The sequence below is a fragment of the Panthera uncia genome, chromosome F1 (genome assembly GCF_023721935.1).
Source record: "Panthera uncia isolate 11264 chromosome F1, Puncia_PCG_1.0, whole genome shotgun sequence".
NCBI lineage: Eukaryota > Metazoa > Chordata > Mammalia > Carnivora > Felidae > Panthera > Panthera uncia.
Genome location: NC_064813.1, coordinates 30,652,697 through 30,671,236, shown reverse-complemented (window position 1 = coordinate 30,671,236; position 18,540 = coordinate 30,652,697). Strand labels below are relative to the sequence as shown.

Below are 18,540 nucleotides of genomic sequence, written 5' to 3'. Positions count from 1 at the left end.
AAGTTCCTGCTAGCTCTGAAATGCTAAGGGCCAATGAGTTATGCATCAATCAACGCTGAAAATAATATAAAGGTTACTTCCTAACAAAACCTCCATTCTTTGGATATGTGTCCTTTTGATTAATGTGATTTACATGAATGAGTGATGGACCAACGTATCTAATCCTCTTAAAGTACTCAGAAATTCAAAAACCTTCCAACTATTGAAATTATGGGCAAACTTGTTAAAGTGTGAGAATTCTAGACCCAGCTAGTGGTCTTTATTCCAATAGCTGAGGAATTGTTTACTGCGATAGCTGGACTTCAAAGATGGCTCCCAATGAGCCATGACTCCTGGTATTTAGACCCTTTAGTAGACTCTCCCACATTGAATCTGGATTGGCCCTGTGACTCACTTTGGGGTGCCTGGGTGGCTCAGTTGGTTAGTCATCTGACTTTGGCTCAGGTCATGATCTCACGGCTTGTGAGTTCAAGCCCCACGTCGGGCTCTGTGCTGACAGCTCAGAGCCTGGAGCCTGCTTCGGATTCTGTCTCCCTCTCTCCCTGCCCCTCCCCCACTTGCACTTTGTCTCTCTCTCTTTCAAATATAAATAAACATTAAAAAAATAATGTTTATTAACATTGGCCCTGTGACTCACTTTAACCAAAGTGACATTTTGCCAGTACTGGATCTAAGCCAAAGGAAGTCTTGGTTGGCTTCTACTTTTTGTGATTTTTGGAGCCCCAAGGTACCATTGCTCCCACTGTCCCACACTAAACATGTCAGAGTTCAATACATCCAACACAGACAGGCCCAGATGCCTCATTTCCAATGCCATCCTTTGTCCTAACTGAAATGTGTACATTCGAAGGAAAGATAAAAGCCCTATTGTGGGCTCTAGATGCCTTGATTAAAAGAGGCTCCTTGTCACCAATATTTTGAATTGTCTCTTTGTTTAGCATCCTGGAGATGCCTAATGGCTCAGAGGCAGGCTTTTCTTCTGCCAAGAGGGCAGAGTGTCTGAAATGGCAAGTGGGACCCTTCACAGGTGAACCCTGAGGACGCAGTCTTAGGACAGAGATCTTACAGGAATGGATTTCCCGAACACTGCCGTGTTGGATTACCCCCTGGGGTCCTCGTGGGTCAGTGGTGTGTGTACCTTGTTTAGAGAGCAGCCTTTGCACTCCCTGTCTTCTATCACTCCTGAGTTCCTCTTCCTAGTACTCTAACTCTTCTGATTTCTCCACTTCTAGGGGCCCTGATCCGGATACAGTGTTAACTGGTAAAAAACGGAAGACAAGACCCTTGTCAGGCAGTTTTGCATGAAAAATGAAACACAGGCCTGAAGATGTCACAATTGATAATTTGGGGAGGCCTCTCAGCCCCATGATTTCTCAATGACACCATGAAGACAACAGCTATAATTGTGAGGACGGCCCAGGGTTCTCTCTCGGCCACGGTAAATAAATGGTGAGAGCTTTACCACCATCTCTAGAGCGAATCTCACCCCTAAAAGTCAGAAAGTACTCCGAGGGGAGGCACCAGAAACCTTCCAGGGGAACACTCAGAAATGAGCTTTGTGATACGCTCATGTTGCCTAGCAAAAAACATTGTTCCAATCTCTTCCTTTGCAAAATGGGTTTGATCATACCTAATTAAGAGTATTTTTTTGATTATTAAAAGAACCTGTCTCACTTCTAGTGGCTAGCCAACCCTCCTCCCTTCCATGTGTGTGTTGTTTACATGTGATCTGGATTATTGATACTTCATGTTTCTCATGCCTCTAGGAGTTAATAAGAAGGTTATACAAGTCCTGAGAGGTAAAAATTTATTGATTTATATATCAGCATGTTATGATACGGTCACACCTGCTCATACAGCTGACTTTTTCTTATAGCCAAAAGGGGATGTTTTTCCTTTTAAAAATACATTTTTTCCAGCAGGAGGAAACATTTTAAAAACAAACATTTTCATATTAAGTGGAAATTTAAAACAATGGCTTCTTCCCCTCCCCCCCCCCCCCCCCCAACTCATGAGAAATAGGGCTGGTCAGCAATCTCTGAGTGCTTCAAATCTGCTTTCAGTCTTCTGCCCCCAATTTGTTCTTCGTCTTGGACAGAAGCAACTTCTAGGGGGAAAAAATGCAACCTCAACTCAAAACAGCAGCCTGAATCCAAACAGAAGAAGAGGTAGACTGAACTGCAACGTTTTAACTTATTTGGTAGATCGTATATTTTTAATACATTTAAATTGTTTTCAGTGGGATCAAACATATTCTACAAACAAATACCTGAACAATAAAGGTTTTGAAGGCTCAAAACAAAATCTAAGAGAGACTTCTATCGGTCTACTTAGCTTTGAGACCGGAAAGCATAGAACCAGCTTTAGAAAAATGCAAGCTTCCCATGCACTTCAGGAAAAAGTTTGCATTTGTCAAATTCTTCCAATCAAAAGCATGCTCTGTAGGACTGATGTTAATGCTTCTCCACCTTTTAAAGCCCCTGCAAGGGTCAGTGATAGGAATTTCCTTAGAGTAGTGAGTAGCTTAACTGTGAGGAGTTTATTCAATACTAACAGTTAAACCGAAAAGACAGGCCAGTGGTATGCTGGAGACAGCTCCTGCCGGCTCCTGCCGCTACAGCCGATTGTTACATTTTAGTGTTTTGCCAGCAGTTGTTAAACAGCTGTTATTAAAATTATATAAGCTTATAATTGGTGCTGGAGCTCAAAGTGGTTCACCTAACCAGTGAAATTTGTACAAGGGTAAGAAATAGTTTCACAGATCACATATCAGATTGAGTGACAATCAATTTGAGAAGTAGGTGAATTAAGATGTTATTCCATTTTTCAAACCATAGGTAGGCTACAAGAGTTCGGCAAAATCAGTTAAAGCATCCTGGGAGAATCACTTGGCCATATGGAGCTGACAATAACGTATATTTTATTATTATCTGTTAATTGTGTTCTATGTCCTTGCTATCAGGAAAATTTATAGCAAATGTATGTACACTTTGCATGCATCATTTTTTTTTTTCCAGGAGAGCGGACTGGTGAACAGTTACCAAGATACCAACAATATACCAGTATCTCCACCATACCATGGGGAAAAATGGGGAAGGAGTGGAGGAAACAGGTTAAAACCAAAGAAGGAAGTACACCGTTTTTCATTTGGTTTTTCGGTTTGCCCTCAGCATCCAGCTGCCATGATGTGCTCTAAGTACATGTCCACAGATGTTAATGCCAAAGAATCTCCAGAAACATACAAACACCCCATCCCCACCACTAAGAAGTAAAAGCACTTTACTTGAAAAAAATCAACTTTATTTTTCTAGGTTAAAAAAAAATAGAACCAGCTATTCATTTTTGTTGTTGTTGTTGTTGTTGTCGAGAAAATGTTTCTTTTGGTGTTCACATCTAAATTTCTGAAAAGGTGATCTGGTTACTAAAATAATCCCGTATGCATTCATAACCCAGATCCACGTGTGACCAGCCCTTTACAAAAATTAATTACAGTTGCCACAGCCTTTACATTCATTCTTATAATACATTACAACATGCAGATACATGAAGAAAGAAAAACAGGTCAACAAGCAGAAGTAAACATATGGCATCAGGAAAACTAAAATCCACCTGTATAAAATAAATACGACTTTGCAATAACTGTGATGAAAATGAAAGCACTTAATGTAACAATGGCAGGTCAATGTACAACTGTGTCATTACCCAGTCACCACAGAAGTTACTGTAAAATGCAGACTCCTCCCGTGGAAAGAACTTGTGCCTCAGTCATGTGTTCAACAGTTCTACACAATAAAAATAAAGCCATTTGAAATATGTGTGCACACTTTGCAACTAGAATACACTTAAAAATTTTTCACTCTTTCAACTGTTCTAAAAAGTATTAAATGTAAAAATCCTCAAATGGAAATTCTGCAGAAAAACCAATATTTTTCTTCCATATGGCTACAGTCACCCTCCCCAACAGTTCAGCACCCTCAGCTTGTTCCCAGGGTCCGGTTCCTGGGATTGTTGAGGATCAATGCAAAATGATTGCAATAAAGCACCAACCAGTGACCGCTCCAGAGGACACCCGGCCCCTTTGTGATCTAGAAATGTCCAATTTAGGTGGTTTTGGTCCCAAACGTATTAGACTCCACCCCCTCATAAAATAAACCAGTATACCTGCTGCCCAGTGCCGCTTTTGACTTTGTCTTTCACATTAACAGACGTAAGGCTCACAGCACTCCATGGCAAAAAATGAGACTAACCATTTTTATTCATCTTTATGGACCCAAGGGGACCCGCTCGTAATGGTAACTCTGGAGTGAAGTCCTGTGTAATGAAGAAAATGACGAACTCTTCCTATTCAGCAGCGCAAATAAAATTTTCTTAAATATAAAAAGAATCCAATAAGACTGTCCATGATTAAAGACTACTTTCTATGATTATAACCAGGTCCTGCTAGTTCAGAAGAGTCTTTAGGGAAGTGATTGTCAAAAACATTACTAAAGACAAATCCACAAGAAGTGAATAACATGAGCAAAGAATGAAGAGGCATTCTTAACATCAATGTGAACGATATTAACACTAGGATGATGTGAGGTTTACATTGGGTGATTTAACATTTCATTTTCATAAAAGGCTTGAGTATAATCGCAATACTGCCAACTCCTGATTATTCACGGATTCCTTTTCTAGCCCATGGATTACTTAGGCTTTTGTGTTCCCTCTTTTTGCAGCGGTCTTCCCAAATCTTTTCGCTACTCATTAACAGTCAAAAATACATAAATGAGAGAAACTAATAAACAACTGAAATCTTTTTTTTTTTTTCATCAACAAGCATCCCCAGAAGAAAAAAAAAAAGTTTGATGAGAAAAAAACTCAAACTCGTAAATACACACTAGATTTTTGGCTAACTATGACATATTATTGGATTAATTATCCAGTAACCCCTAGTTCCTTTATAGTGGGAAATTAACAGTTGATTGTAATATTAAAAACTACTTAATATTATGACAGATCTGAACTCAGAGCTATCTTTAAAAAATCTAGATTCTCAACTTATTTGCCCACTCCAAAACATCATTTTCCATTCTATAGTTTTTCTTTACCTTCCACTGGTGCATAGCTTTCTCCATCGTATCTGTACATTTCACACCAATAATGGTTTCTGAAGTTAAGAGTGAACTGCCAGTGTGGTCACTTCTGTATTCACTGCACCTGCTCTTGGCCCATGGCCAAGCAGGGGCTCCACTGCTGTGACTTGTTGAGACCAGGATCCAGTAGGGAGTTCTCAACCTTCTCTGCCACGGGAATCTAGGCAGATCAACTGAGATCAAGAAGTGCTGAGATTCTACAAGCTACTGGTATAAAACTGGCACACTTTAATTTTTTCCCCCTTAACAAAACATACAGTCTCTAAACCTTTCATCTCACTTTGCGCAGAAAGTACAAATTGGGAATTTTTATTCAGTTCTGTACAGTGGCGTATTGCCGCTTCCCTGATTTGCCATATAAGAACACTGATTCTCTCTTCGCATTCCCTAGTGCGAGCAGGAGAACTCCAGTTACTGGTAAGGAGAGCACTATCGATGCTCTCAAATGAACGTATTTTGCAAACAGAAGAAAGAGAACACATTGATAAGCAATCAAAGAGGGATTGATCCGTTGTAAATACGGATCTATTTACAACCCACAGGTCTATTTTCAAAAATGAACTCATGTATCTATTGGTATTTGTCACTCTAGAGTCTGTTGAAATGACTCTGCGCTTGAAAAGTAAAGCATCTTATAGAATAGTTGGTTTAATGTGTACAGTATATTAACAGTATCACGTTCCTTTGGAGCACAGTGATGGTGACAGTGGCTCTAAATCGCATCTATGTATGCACGTATGCATTTCTCTCTCTCTCTCTCTCTCTCTCTTTTTTTTTTTTTTTTTTTTTTTGGTAGGAGAACTGGCCACTCCTACCTGTGGCTTGCTTTAGCAATGAGGAAAAGGTCTGTTTAGCTAGGACTGTGCATGCCATCCCTGACAGTGAGCAACTTATCCCCCAGATGGCTGACTAATCTCTCAAATGAACAATTTCAATTCATCCTGTAATCTAGCAGTGTTTGCTGGGCCTCAAACAGAAGCATCATTAAGCTTCTCTTTGGCTTCCTATTGTCATCCATGCCTCTTAATTGAGATTGATTTCACCTACTCACTGTCACTGTAAAGCACACAATAAAATGCCTGGACTTCAAAAAAAAAAAATCGCATCTGATCACAAGCACTACCGAAGCAAACACATTAACACCGTCTTCTGCATTTTACCAGTAGTGGCATAATATGCAACGAGGTATTTCATTAACACATTATTCTCTTTCATATATGCACGGAATTAACCTAAAGACGAAGCTGCTGTGGACTTCTATTTGGTGTTGCTTTACCTTCCCACATAACTGGGAGAAAATTCACATCTTTTCAGTTTCCTTTTTTGGTTTATTTAAAAATAGAAAACATTAGCCTTTATTTTTATTTTCTGGCCTACTTCTCAAAATTGCCATTTGAATGATTAGCGACAACACGGGAATCTACAATGCTCATATCACAGAAAACTACCACTGACTTACTCAGATCTTAATAGTCCTACAGTCCCAAACTAAAACACACGCTCTGTCTCAACACTGGGAATGCACGGGAAGAGCCGATGCAGTCCCAGCACTTTGTGGGAAGAGTCTGGTTCTACTATGAGGTATAAATCACATGAACATAGTAGGAAAAACATCTTCTCTAGAAATAGACACTTGACTTTATTCTCCTTGAAAGCAACTGGAAGAGACAGGGGAAGCCTTTTGTGCTGGTCTGAATCCTGGTCACACCACCCTGACACAGGCAGCAACGTGACGTGACGACAGAGTATGGGTTCAGGGGTGCTGTGTGACAGCTTGTCACCATTTTGAGCCCGTGTCTGGCTCTAGCTCCTATTTTTCTGATTGAACCCCTATTTCACCTCAAACGGATCATTTAAATGCTTTACAACGTTGGTTTCAGCTGCCCCCGAGCAAACTTGGTGCTAATACCCCAAAACGGGAGACAAAAGCCTCGGAGCTGGACGGAAGCCTCTGCCGAGCATCAGGGTCCAGGTACACGCGCAGAGACAACACAGCCTCTCGAGAATTCCACTCACGGATTAGGCTTACGTTTGCTTTCAGGCTATATTACTAATCCTCTGCTATATATGCATCTGATAAAAGTGCATTTTGTAAAAGACAATTATCAATCTATGATATGCCTTCTGTACAAAAAGAGAAATCAAGTGACCCCCTCATACAAGGGAAAGCACTAGCGATGTAAACACGATATTAGACTGAGCTAGCCTTTTTTAGAAACACATTCTAGTACCAGAATGTGTCCAGTGGACACTGCTTTCCCCCCATGAGAATGCCTGGCACTGGAGTGCCACTGCAAACCCCTGGGGAACAGTTCTTCAGAGGGTGCCAATGGCTCCCCTGCCTCGAGGCTCCTAGGGACACGGCTAGGGTCGGTGGAAATGATGGTGCTCTGCAGCACTGCCCTAACAGACACTACAAGCTAAGAGGAACGGACACAACTTTCTGAGCTTGAACTAGATTACCAAGTGCATCTAGTGGCAACAGCATTTCTCTCAGATAGTCTTCTAGGATGGTTTTATGATTTCCTCTTCTCGAGTGGGATGTTCGCTTAAGTGTGTGGTAGAGTGTATCTTTTGAAAACATGAAAAGTCCTTAAAACATATTAGCAGGTCATTATATTACTGATCCTCATTTTAGTAGAGTTTTAAAATATCCCGAAGGGGGATAAATATTAATCCATCCATTGAATTTCCTTTGCTTTTTTTTTTTTTTTTATATTCTGATTTGCACATGTAAAATAATGCACACTTATGAAAGTCTGAACTCCTCTGGTGACCTTGACAAGTCCCAGTCAATTCCTAAAACAGGCAATGGTAAAAATACTGAATGATCTTATACCACATATAGCCTGACAAAAATGCAAAAGACTGTATGAGAAATATCCACATATTGCTGAGGGTCATCTCCCTGGAAACAGCTTCCTTCTGGCCCTTGGGAGGTGGAAAAGCCCCTAAAAGACAAGATAGAAATATTAATTTGTTTTACTGTGGTGGTAGGTCTCCCGAACAAAAGCTGAATATTAGTTTAACTAGAATTTCTGTTGTTGGGTTTTTTAAAGCATTCTTCGACTTCCCTTTGTTCCTGAAGAGAGATCTCATTTGAAATAACAATTTTCAAACTGCTGACCCCTTTCCTGCCTCTGAACATTTGCATTTATTTTCCCCACTTGAGATGCTTCTCCTCATCTCTGTGAATAGCAGGTTTAACTGCATTCTTCCAATATCAGAAAAAACACCATCCATCTCCCTCCCCCGCCCCAAGGACATCACGCTCATCACTACGTTTATTTCCTTCTCGGCACTTTCCATGATCTGTAATGATCCAGATCTATCTTTTCTTTTTGCTACAGACTTGTTTACTGTCTGTCTCCTTCTGGAATATAAACTGCATGAGAGCAGGCACTCTGCCTGCCTTGTTTCCACTGGAACCCTACAGATTTCCATGGTAGCCAGGACACAGGATGTATCAAGTTGATATTAAATATTTTCTGAAATAACATAACTTACACTAATTCCTCTATTTACAAGTTAAATGTTTGCAAAAAGCGGTGGTAAATCACATATTATTTTCAAAAGGCAATATTATTTATGAAATATATCTTAATAATATAAAAAGAAACAAAGTAAACAGATGTCTTTAAATTCTTTTCTGGAAGGGAAGGCTAGACTACTTCGGAGCAATAGTACCTAAGGTCATCTTGATAACACTTCAGCATTTCAAATAGTCTTTGTCCTTGCTGATAATCCCTTTGGGTAAGCTGATTCATGTGGGGATTTGCTTCTCACAAGCAATTTACAGAGAGCACTTCCAAGTTGCAAGGTCTATTATACAAATAGCTTTCTTAAAAAAAAGACTTCCATTATTGTTGCTGTAATTTTGCCTAAATATCATAAAGCAAGACATAAAGATTGAAAAAGAAGAGATACTCTCTTCTCTTAATCACCTTGTGCCTTCTTACACATCTATCCTGTTTTATCTTTAAAGAAACTTTGAGAGTAAGACCAAAGATTGTACGTGGTGCAGAAGGATGTCTTGTTCAATGGGTCTTACTAAGAATTCTAAAGACATGCACAGCGTCCAACCCCTGTCATAGAATATGTACTAGTCCACAGCCCCAGAGTTGGAATGTTAGGATCAGGAAGGAATCCTGTTGTGGGTAAAGTGAAAAAAAACCCTAAACACAAAAACAAAGGCATTAATGGTAATTAACAGTATCAGCTTTTGCCCACCATCAGGACTTTGACAGTCTGATTTAAGAGGAACATTAATTCTGAACCAAAAAAATCTAAGTGGGAAGAATATAGCACTTTCTGTTCATCTAAAATCTCATAGCCATCAAAAAAACTTAAAACAACCTTCTCTTCCTTTTTTATCCTCTTCTTATTGTAAGTTGTAGAAATTAAGTGTACAATATACTTAGTTATTTGTGAAAGCACTTTGGTAATGCCGAGCATTCTACCAATTTTCTTCTTTCCTAACTTCCTTTCTTCCTCCCTCTCTCCTCCTCCCTTCCCCTCCCTTCCTTTCACCGCATTGTAGTTTTCACAGAAGGTAGAGAATATTAAGTACAGATAAGGGACCTTACGATAAATTGACGTTTTTCTCCCAAGGAGAAAAGTGTAAGGTTGAGTATAAGAAAAGTATAAGTATAAAACTTAAAAAGTAAGATTTATCTCTAATATGTAAAGAAAAGAATAACCACGCATAAAAATGCAGTTCAAAACGATCTCAAATGACTGCAAGATGATGGCATTATTTAAACAATCAAGTAAGTACAATGCCAAATCATAAATGTTATTTGCTATTTCATAAAACAGCCGTGTAACTGTATATGTATATAGTCTTTTGCATACTGGTACCCTCCTGCATTAGTTCCATTTATACAGTTTACTCATCATTTGATCTTGCATATTGCCTGATGAAGTAAAAGCCTGAATACATTTAACACTAACATTGTTCTTATGAATATTCTAAGCTGAAATTCTTAACTGTAGAAATCCTTTGATTCCTTTAGGGTATCTGAAGAATGGAAAAAATGGTTATCTCCCCCAAAGTACATCTTTGGAACTACCACTAACTTCAGAAACCTATGTAATAGGATACTCTGTACCTGTTTCATAAAAATGTGATAAGAGTTCCTCTTTTTCAATAAAACGTTGATAGAGCCAATCAGAGAGGCCATCAGTCTCCAGGGGTACATCTTTAATTGGAAAGATCCTATGAAGAGTTAGAAAAAAAGCAAAAACTACTTTAATTCAGGAATCGAAATCATTCAGAAACACAACTTAGATTTGGTCACTGAAAAGCTGAAGAAAGTTATGGAATGGCCTTTGTTTTTGCCGCTTCTCAGATCATCTTGGTTTTTAAAATTTTGTTGATTACACAACAGAGTTCACTCATTCATTCATTCATTCACTAGCCTATCATATGTTAGGTCCAGCACCAGAAGATGAAAAAATATTAATAAGTTATGCAGTATCTATAAATAATTATTGAGAAATGCCTGTCTTCCTCTGTGGGCTTAAGAAGAAACGGTATTCAGAACAGATGAAGTTTTCAAGTGTAGCTACTTTAGGACACATTTAGAGCAGTCGGATGCTAGGCCGAATGCTGAATAATGCATCTTGGCCATGTTCTTTGGGAGGAGATGTCTGTGAACCAGACAGAATCTGCCTAAATTGGTGCCTTTTCACTAATTAGAGCACAGATATTGGTGTCCTGAAAGGGGCCACCTCTTACTGGAGCACAAATGTGAAGATTCTGTGAATGCGTCCCACCTCAACAGGAAACAGACTGGGATGACTAGTGACCCATAGCTGCTGGATGGGGGATCGAAAAGGGTAGCTGGGTAAATACTATACATTTGCTGACTCTGAAAAGTTTTTGTTTTGTTTTGTTTTGCTGTTTCTTGGTAGGGGGTTCTTCTTTTAAATTTCTTCAAATTTTATTTATTGAGAGAGAGCGTGCATGTGTACACATGCAAGTGGGGTGGGGGGGGAGGGGGAGGGAGGGAGGGAGAGAGAGAGAGAGAGAGAGAGAGAGAGAGAGAGAGAGAGAGAGAGAATCTCAAGCAGGCTCCAGGCTCAGCACAGAGCCCACACAGGGCTGGATCCCATGACCCTGGATGATGACCTGAGCTGAGACCAAGAGTCAGACAGTGAACCAACGAGCCACACAGGGGCCCCTCTTTATTTTATTTTATTTTTTTAAATCAAAAGCATAAAGGTACCCAGTTTTAAAAGTCTGCAAAAAGTTTGTTTGTATGAAAAATAGCAGTCCCTGTCCCTCTGCCCTTTGTTTCTCTCTCCCCAGAGGAATTGATTTTTACCTCTTTTAACCAATTATCTTGATATTTATCACCATGTTTCTTCAGTTTGAGGGCCTATCTACTGACCTCCCCTATGGAAGATGAGGATCAAGCTCCTTTCTTTTTCCACCACACATTCATGTCCTTCCCATCTTCCCAGTGCAATGTGCAGTAATTTTAATTAGCACAGTATTAGACGTTTACATTGTTATAATCAGGTACATATATTCAAAGCTAAGCTCTGTAGTAAATCAAGGCTACTATTCCTTTCCTGCTCAATTTTTGTTCTCCCTGAATTGAGCAATCATATTTTTTTCTCTGAATATGTAACTAATTCAGCCATCAGCTCTTGTCTGTCAATTCTCTAGGTCAGGTCTGCAAACTTTTTCTTTTTTTTTTTTTAAGTTTATTTATTTTGACAGAGATAGAGAGCATGCGCATGTGTGCACAAGTGAAGGAGGGGCAGAGAGAGAAGGAGAAAGAGAGAATCCCAAGCAGGCTCTGCACTGTCAGCACAGAGACCAATGCAGGGCTTGAACTCAAACCATGAGATCATGACCTGAGCCGAAACCAAGAGTCAGGCTCTTAAACTGACTGAACCATCCAGGTGCCCCCACAAACTTTTCCTTAAACGGCCAGATAGAAAATATTTGGACTTTGCAGGGTATATGGTACCTGTTGCAACTATTCAACTCTGCTTTGTAGTGTGAACGTTGCCTTAGGCAATATAGAAATAAATGGGTATAGGGGTATAGTTATGATCAAATAAAATTTTATTTAAAAAACAGGCAGTGCAGGGTGCCTGGGTGGCTCAGTCAGTTAAGCGTCTGACTCTTGATTTTGGCTCATGATCTCTCAGCTCATGGGTTCAAGCCCCGAGTCAGGCTCTGTGCTGTCTCTGTGCTTGGGATTCTCTCTCTCTCCTTCTCTCTGCCCCTCCCTGACTCATGCTGTCTCTGTCTCTCTCAAAATAAACTTAAAAAAAAAAATCAGTTTCAGGAAATCACAGTCTTGATTAAAAATTTTACTTACAAAGCCAAAATATAGTTTTATTTACACAGAAAATAACTTTCCCAACCTTAGTCACCTTTCTGTTCCTCCAAGGATAGTACTACGTTGCTCTAAAGCAGTCATATAGAAGGGTTTTGGTCTATTAAATATTTTAATGGGGTAGGAGATTCTGAGGTCCAGAAACTTCAAGTTTCAGCTTGCTACTATAAAATCCCCTACCAGAATTAGATTTTCTTTTGCTTTGAAAGAACATTTCAAAGCATTTCTTTTGCTTTGAACAAAAAGATGCATTAAAGAACGTCATAACTTTTAAAGAGGAAAAAATACTTGAAATACTTATGCCACATAAAATCATCCCATAGGCTTGTATTTCTTAGCCCTTTCAGTGCTTATACTGCTGAGTAATTGAAAGATCTCTTTCAAATTAAAATTTTTACTTCTGCACTCTCATGTTCTCATATGCCTCACTAAAGTAAGAGACTGAGACTTCGGGGCCGAGATCCCCTTCCACAAACGGTACAGCTTTTATTTTGTTTTGTTTTGTTTTTAATATTTGGAGAATCTTTGTTCTTTGGGCCCAATTAAAATAATCCCAGAAGGTAGTGTGGCATAGTGACTAAGGGTATAGACTCTGGGATAGATGGCCGGGGGCTGAATTCTGGCTCAACAGCACTTGCCAGCTATGTGACCTGGCAAGAAAATTGTCTAACCTCTGTACGATCTGGTCCCTCCATCTGTAAAATGGGGTTAACAGTATTATGTACCTTACAAAGTTGTTACACATGCGCACTACTGGGCACAGGGGAGTGGCATAACTTGGTATTGGTACTGATGGTGGTGGGGTCATTAAAGGCCGGACCACTCATGGCAAGTAGCTGTGTTTTCCAGCTCTCTGGCTTCAGCAAAAGTTGTAGTGATTAAACTGGACCCAAAGTTGCTATAAGAGTTTGACAGTTCGTGACTATTTTCTTTTCTTTTCTTTTTTAAAGTTTATTTGTTTTGAGGGAGATAGAAATAGCATGAGTAGGGCAGGGGCAGAGAGAGGGGGAGAGAGAGAGAATCCTAACCAGGCTCCATGCTGCCAGTGCAGAGCCCAATGCAGGGCCCAATCCCATGAACAGGAAAATCATGACCTGAGCTGAAACCAAGAGTTGGACACTTAACCAACCAAGCTACCCAGGCACCCCTCCATGACTATTTTCATACGCGTAATACTCTACACATTTTTCACACAGCGTAATACTCTATACATACAGTGTGTGCGTGTGTGTTTCTATACCAGTGAGGCAATCACTGGTATAGCCAGTGATAGTCAGCCTCAAGCCAGTCATGTAAAAAGATAAATGTTGTTACCAAGTATTACAGAGGTGAATTCCTGACAGAGATTCTAAAGATTCTTTTAATATCAATAATGAAATAAATACTCAGAGGAGCAGAGACATGGAGATAAAATTTCAAATGAGGGGTCAGTTCCTTGGCTATTTAAACAAGTTTGTCTTTCCATTTCTTCAAAGGGTAACTCTCTACTCTTTGAATTATAAGAAATTCTCAAAGTAGAAATAATATTCCAAGAATTTTAATGTCTCCTCTCTTCCTCTCCCCATTAAAAAAAAAACTTTCTCTAAGATTTATTTATTTTTGAGAGAGACAGACAGACAGAGAACGAGCAGGGGAGAGGCAGAGAGAGACATACACACAGAATCTGAAGCAGGCTCCCCTCTCCGAGCTGTCAGCATAGAGTTCGACGCAGGGCTTGAACACACAAACTGTGAGATCGTGACCTGAGCCGAAGTCAGAAGCCTAACCGACTGAGCCACCCAGGCGTCCCTTCTTCTCCCCATTTTAACTAAGAATGCAGATCCCTATGGGGGAAAGTTACATAGGCTGTACAAGCTCCTCAGGCTGTTCTGATAGACTGACCAACCTGCAGTGGACATGGAATCCTACAGAATTTAGCCACTAGGCAAACATATTTCTATGGAAAAATGTTGGCAGTGTTCACCATACAATGCTAAATTCACATTGTCTCATCTGCTACATCTTTGTCCTTGGCTGCAAAAGGCCAAACTCCCCTGTCTCAAGCCACTATCTCTACTTAAAGTGGGTTTGAAAGGGAGATTTTTTTAAGTCAGTTTGTGAAGTAGCTTTTCCTAGCCTCTTGCCTTGTCTGAGAAGTCTCTTTAGGTACCTATTGTATGAAACAGCCATTTATATTATGAGGACTGAAGGTCTACATCCACCAAGCAAACTTACAACCTTAATTTGCAGGTAGGAAGAGGAATTAACACAAATAATGACTTTTTTTTTTTTTTTTTTTTTACCTTTTCTATATTTACACTGTTGATTCCTTTTTCTTGTCACTAGAGCTGGTAATACTCTAGTCAATACTGACAACACTGACTGGAGCTGGTAATAATGAGTTTCCTTGTCATTCATTTCTCCTCTTTCTTTTAAAAAAAAACTTTTTTAACGTTTATTTTTTGAGAGACTGAGACAGAGCATGAGTGGGGAGGGAACAGAGAAAAGAGTCACAGATTCCGAGCTGTCAGCACAGAGCCTGATGTGGGTCTCAAACTCACAAACGGTAAGATCATGACCTGAGCTGAAGTCAGATGCTTACCCGATTGAGCCACCCAGGCACCTCTCATTTCTCATCTTTCATGGGGGAAACATTCAATAGTTTACCATTAAGTGTGACATTTACTGAAGATTTTTTTGTAGATACCATTAGTAAGATTAAAGAAATCCCCTTCTATTTCCAGTTTGCTAAAAGTGTTTTCTTTGTTATCATGAATGACAGTTAACACTTCATCAATTGTTTCCATCTATTGACATGTTTTTATAATTTCTTCCTTTATTCTGTTAATGTGATGAATTAAATTGTTTTTTGAATGGTTTTTTTTGACCAATTTTGAATGTTAAACAAAACTTTCATTTGTGGAATATATGTTCTTGGTATGCAAACTGATATGTTTTTTATATATTGCTGGGTTAGTCTTGGATTTATAATCATGGAAGAAATTTGCCTGTAAATTTTCCTTTCTTATAATATCCTTGGTTCAGGTTTTGATATCAGAGTTATATTTGTTTCATAAAACAAGCCCAGAAGTATCCCCTTTTCTATGCTCTGGAAGAATTATACTTAATGTCCTTTTTTGTCCTTTTAGTGACTATAGAATCTGTAGTAATGTCCACTTTTTCATTCCTGATATTGGCAATATGGGCCTTCTTTTTTTCTTGATCAGCCTTGCCAGGAGTCAATTTTATAGTGCTTAAAAAAAATTTTTTTAGTGTTATTCTTTCTACTGTATGTTTTTGATTTCAAGAAATTCTCCTATATTATTATTCCCTGATTTCCACTATCTTTGTATTTAATTTGCTTTTCTTTTTCTAACCTTCCGAGATAGACATTTAGATCGCTGATTTTCAGGTTTTTTTCTTTTCTAACAGAAGGTTTTTAAGGCTATAAATTTTCCTCTTGACACAGATTATGCTATATCCCATAAATTTTTATATTTTCCTTATCATTTCTGTTAAAAATATTTTGTTGTTGTTGAAATTATTTTCTAATTTAACTGTAGTCTCTTAATACACAGTAAACATTAATTATTTCCTAATAATAGATAGAGTCTCATCTTTTGTTATTCTTATTTTTTAACATTTATTTATTTTTTAGAGAGAGACACACACGGGTGCCTGAGCACAAGTTGGGGAGAGACAGGTAGAGAGGGAAACAGAGGGCTCCAATCTAACAGCAGAGAGCCCCATACAGGGCTCAACTCAGAACCATGAGATCATGACCTGAGCTAAATTCACACCCTTAACCAACTGAGCCACCCAGGCACCCCATCATCTTTTGTTATTCTAAACACTGTGGCAATGAAGAACATTATGCAAATGTCCATTCTTATGTGTACAAGTGCATCTACAGGGTAAAATTCCAAAATGAAATTGCTAAGTCATGGCTAAATGTATTAGTAATTTTGAAAAATGTGGCCAAATTGTCTTCATAAAGATTATATCAATTTATATTCCCACCAGCAATTTATGAGAATGCCTCTCATGGAAAGATTTTTAAACTGGAGAATAGCAAAAGTCAGAGGCTCTGCTTTGGAGGATAGCCAGCAATGTTTCACAACCGGGATATGCAAATTTGGGGACATATTCTTGGGGATCCATCTAGGAGTTCTCTTTAAGTATACAGAGCTCTTGTGTTTTCATTTCAATATTAATCTTAATAAAAATATTCTGAATTATACAGGTAATCATCTTTTTACTAAGTACTGCCATTTGACTTCAGTGCCAATGTTTATAGTAACTTTGGCACAACACGGTACTACTTAAAAGGCCAAAAAAGTGAACGGGGGCATACTCAAGAGCAAAATCTATACTTTCACCTCTTAAAATCTGAGAGTTAGCTCTAACTCTCCCTGTGACTTGTAATATCCACTAAAATGAGACAAGAGATGAGTTCTGCCTCTTATAATGGCCGAGGAGTTCACAGGTTCCAGTTATACATTCTGGACAGAACACCAAAAGTAATTAGTAGAGAGCGCTGGAGAGTGACTAAAGACAGGCAGATATTGGAGGAGAGTCAACACGGGCAAGGCAGGAACGGTACTGGGCGAGTTTTCCATTTCTTCCAGCTTTTTACCTGAGGGAAATTCCCAGTTAGTGCCACACAGGGAGGCTTAAAATTTAGAGCGGGGAGTCACAACTTCAAGTCTCTGGATGAGCCCTGAGCTATGTATGTATGGGGCAGAGTCCAGGCAGAAGAAAGCCTCACAACTCCAGCCAGCACAGTTCCAGGTACAAGGAAGGTGTGCCCAGGGCCACGCGGGGAATTTAACCGTTCAGGAAAATGTAATCATCTGTTTCCTCCAAATGAGATATCCTTGAGTATTTGGATTTTTAGGAAAGTTGGTTAACTTCATCCGGAAACTCCAGGAATGTTTTAAAATTAAAAACTTAAATTTAAAAACTGGGTTTTATTTTTTAACTGAATGGCATTACAAATTACTGACTTTTTACTTTTAGATAATTTAATACTATCTTAACACAGTTTTGCAATATAAGCAACACCCTTTAAACTACTCACTTCTACCACACTGAATAGCAGCCAAATGGTTTGGGGAATTATTTGCATTACTTTTTGACTTATAAAAATATACTATTTCTGTAAATATAAAATCAGGCCTAATCAACCTAAGGGAAACTTAGCAAGAGCCATAGGGCTAAAGAATATCTTGAAATAGTATTTAAAACATCTTTAGGGGCACCTGGGTGGCTCAGTTGGTTAAGCATCCCACTTCAGCTCAGGCCATGATCTCACAGTTTGTGAGTTCAAGCCCCACATCGGGCTCTCTGCTATCAGTGTGGAGCCTGCTTCGGATCCTGTCTCCCTCTCTCTGCTCTTCCCCCGCTCATGTGCCCTTTCTGTCTCTCTCTCAAAAAATAAACATTTAAAAAAATTTTTTAAAGCCCCACCTTATAAGGAGAAAAGTGACTAAAAATATGGCTGAATTAAACAGAGGAGTTTGGATTTACCAACTGGACTCTTGAAAGAACTTGGTGACGCTGGTGAAGTATATATTGCTTTAAGTGGGGGTGAGTGTGGAAATGGGGCTGTGTTTTAACAGAAAACCTTCCCTACCATCTGCCTAGAACAGCTTGGACATTCTCTAGGCCTGAGGAGACAGCCAGAAGGGCAGACCAAATGCTCCCTCAAGAGCAATCTACTTTTATTACTCTGTTTGATCACCGTGGGATTAAAATATTAAAACAACTAATCCCCTAATATGGCAAAGTATCAAATGCACTCAATACCAGTCCTCTTGGAATCAAATAAAAGGAGTTCTTGTGGGAAATAAATAAATAAAGAAATAACAGAAATAAATCTTTCCAGTACCAGTAGCTATCCAAATTAGAAACTAGCTTCTAATTTTCAAGAAACAAAAATTCTAATCATCAGTAATCCAGAATGTGCTCTTAAAAAAAAAAAAAAAGTTTATTTATTTATTTTGAGGGAAAGAATGAGCACACAATTGGGGCAGAGGGCAGAGGGGGAGAAATAGAATCCCAAGCAG

At 39.1% G+C, this 18,540-nt stretch overlaps 1 protein-coding gene across 3 annotated transcripts in view; it reads right to left on the bottom strand.

The window, feature by feature from the left end:
• Positions 1-3,177: 3,177 nt before the first annotated feature.
• LPGAT1 (lysophosphatidylglycerol acyltransferase 1) overlaps positions 3,178-18,540 on the bottom strand; it is a 76,290-nt gene continuing 60,927 nt past the window's right edge. For all 3 annotated transcript variants that reach the window (XM_049634196.1, XM_049634197.1, XM_049634200.1), the window contains 2 exons: positions 10,247-10,353; positions 3,178-8,086 (listed from right to left, as the gene is read on the bottom strand). In XM_049634196.1, coding sequence (XP_049490153.1) covers positions 7,935-8,086; positions 10,247-10,353 — 259 coding nt within the window. In that variant the 3' untranslated portion in view covers positions 3,178-7,934. The remainder of the gene's footprint in view (positions 8,087-10,246; positions 10,354-18,540) is intronic.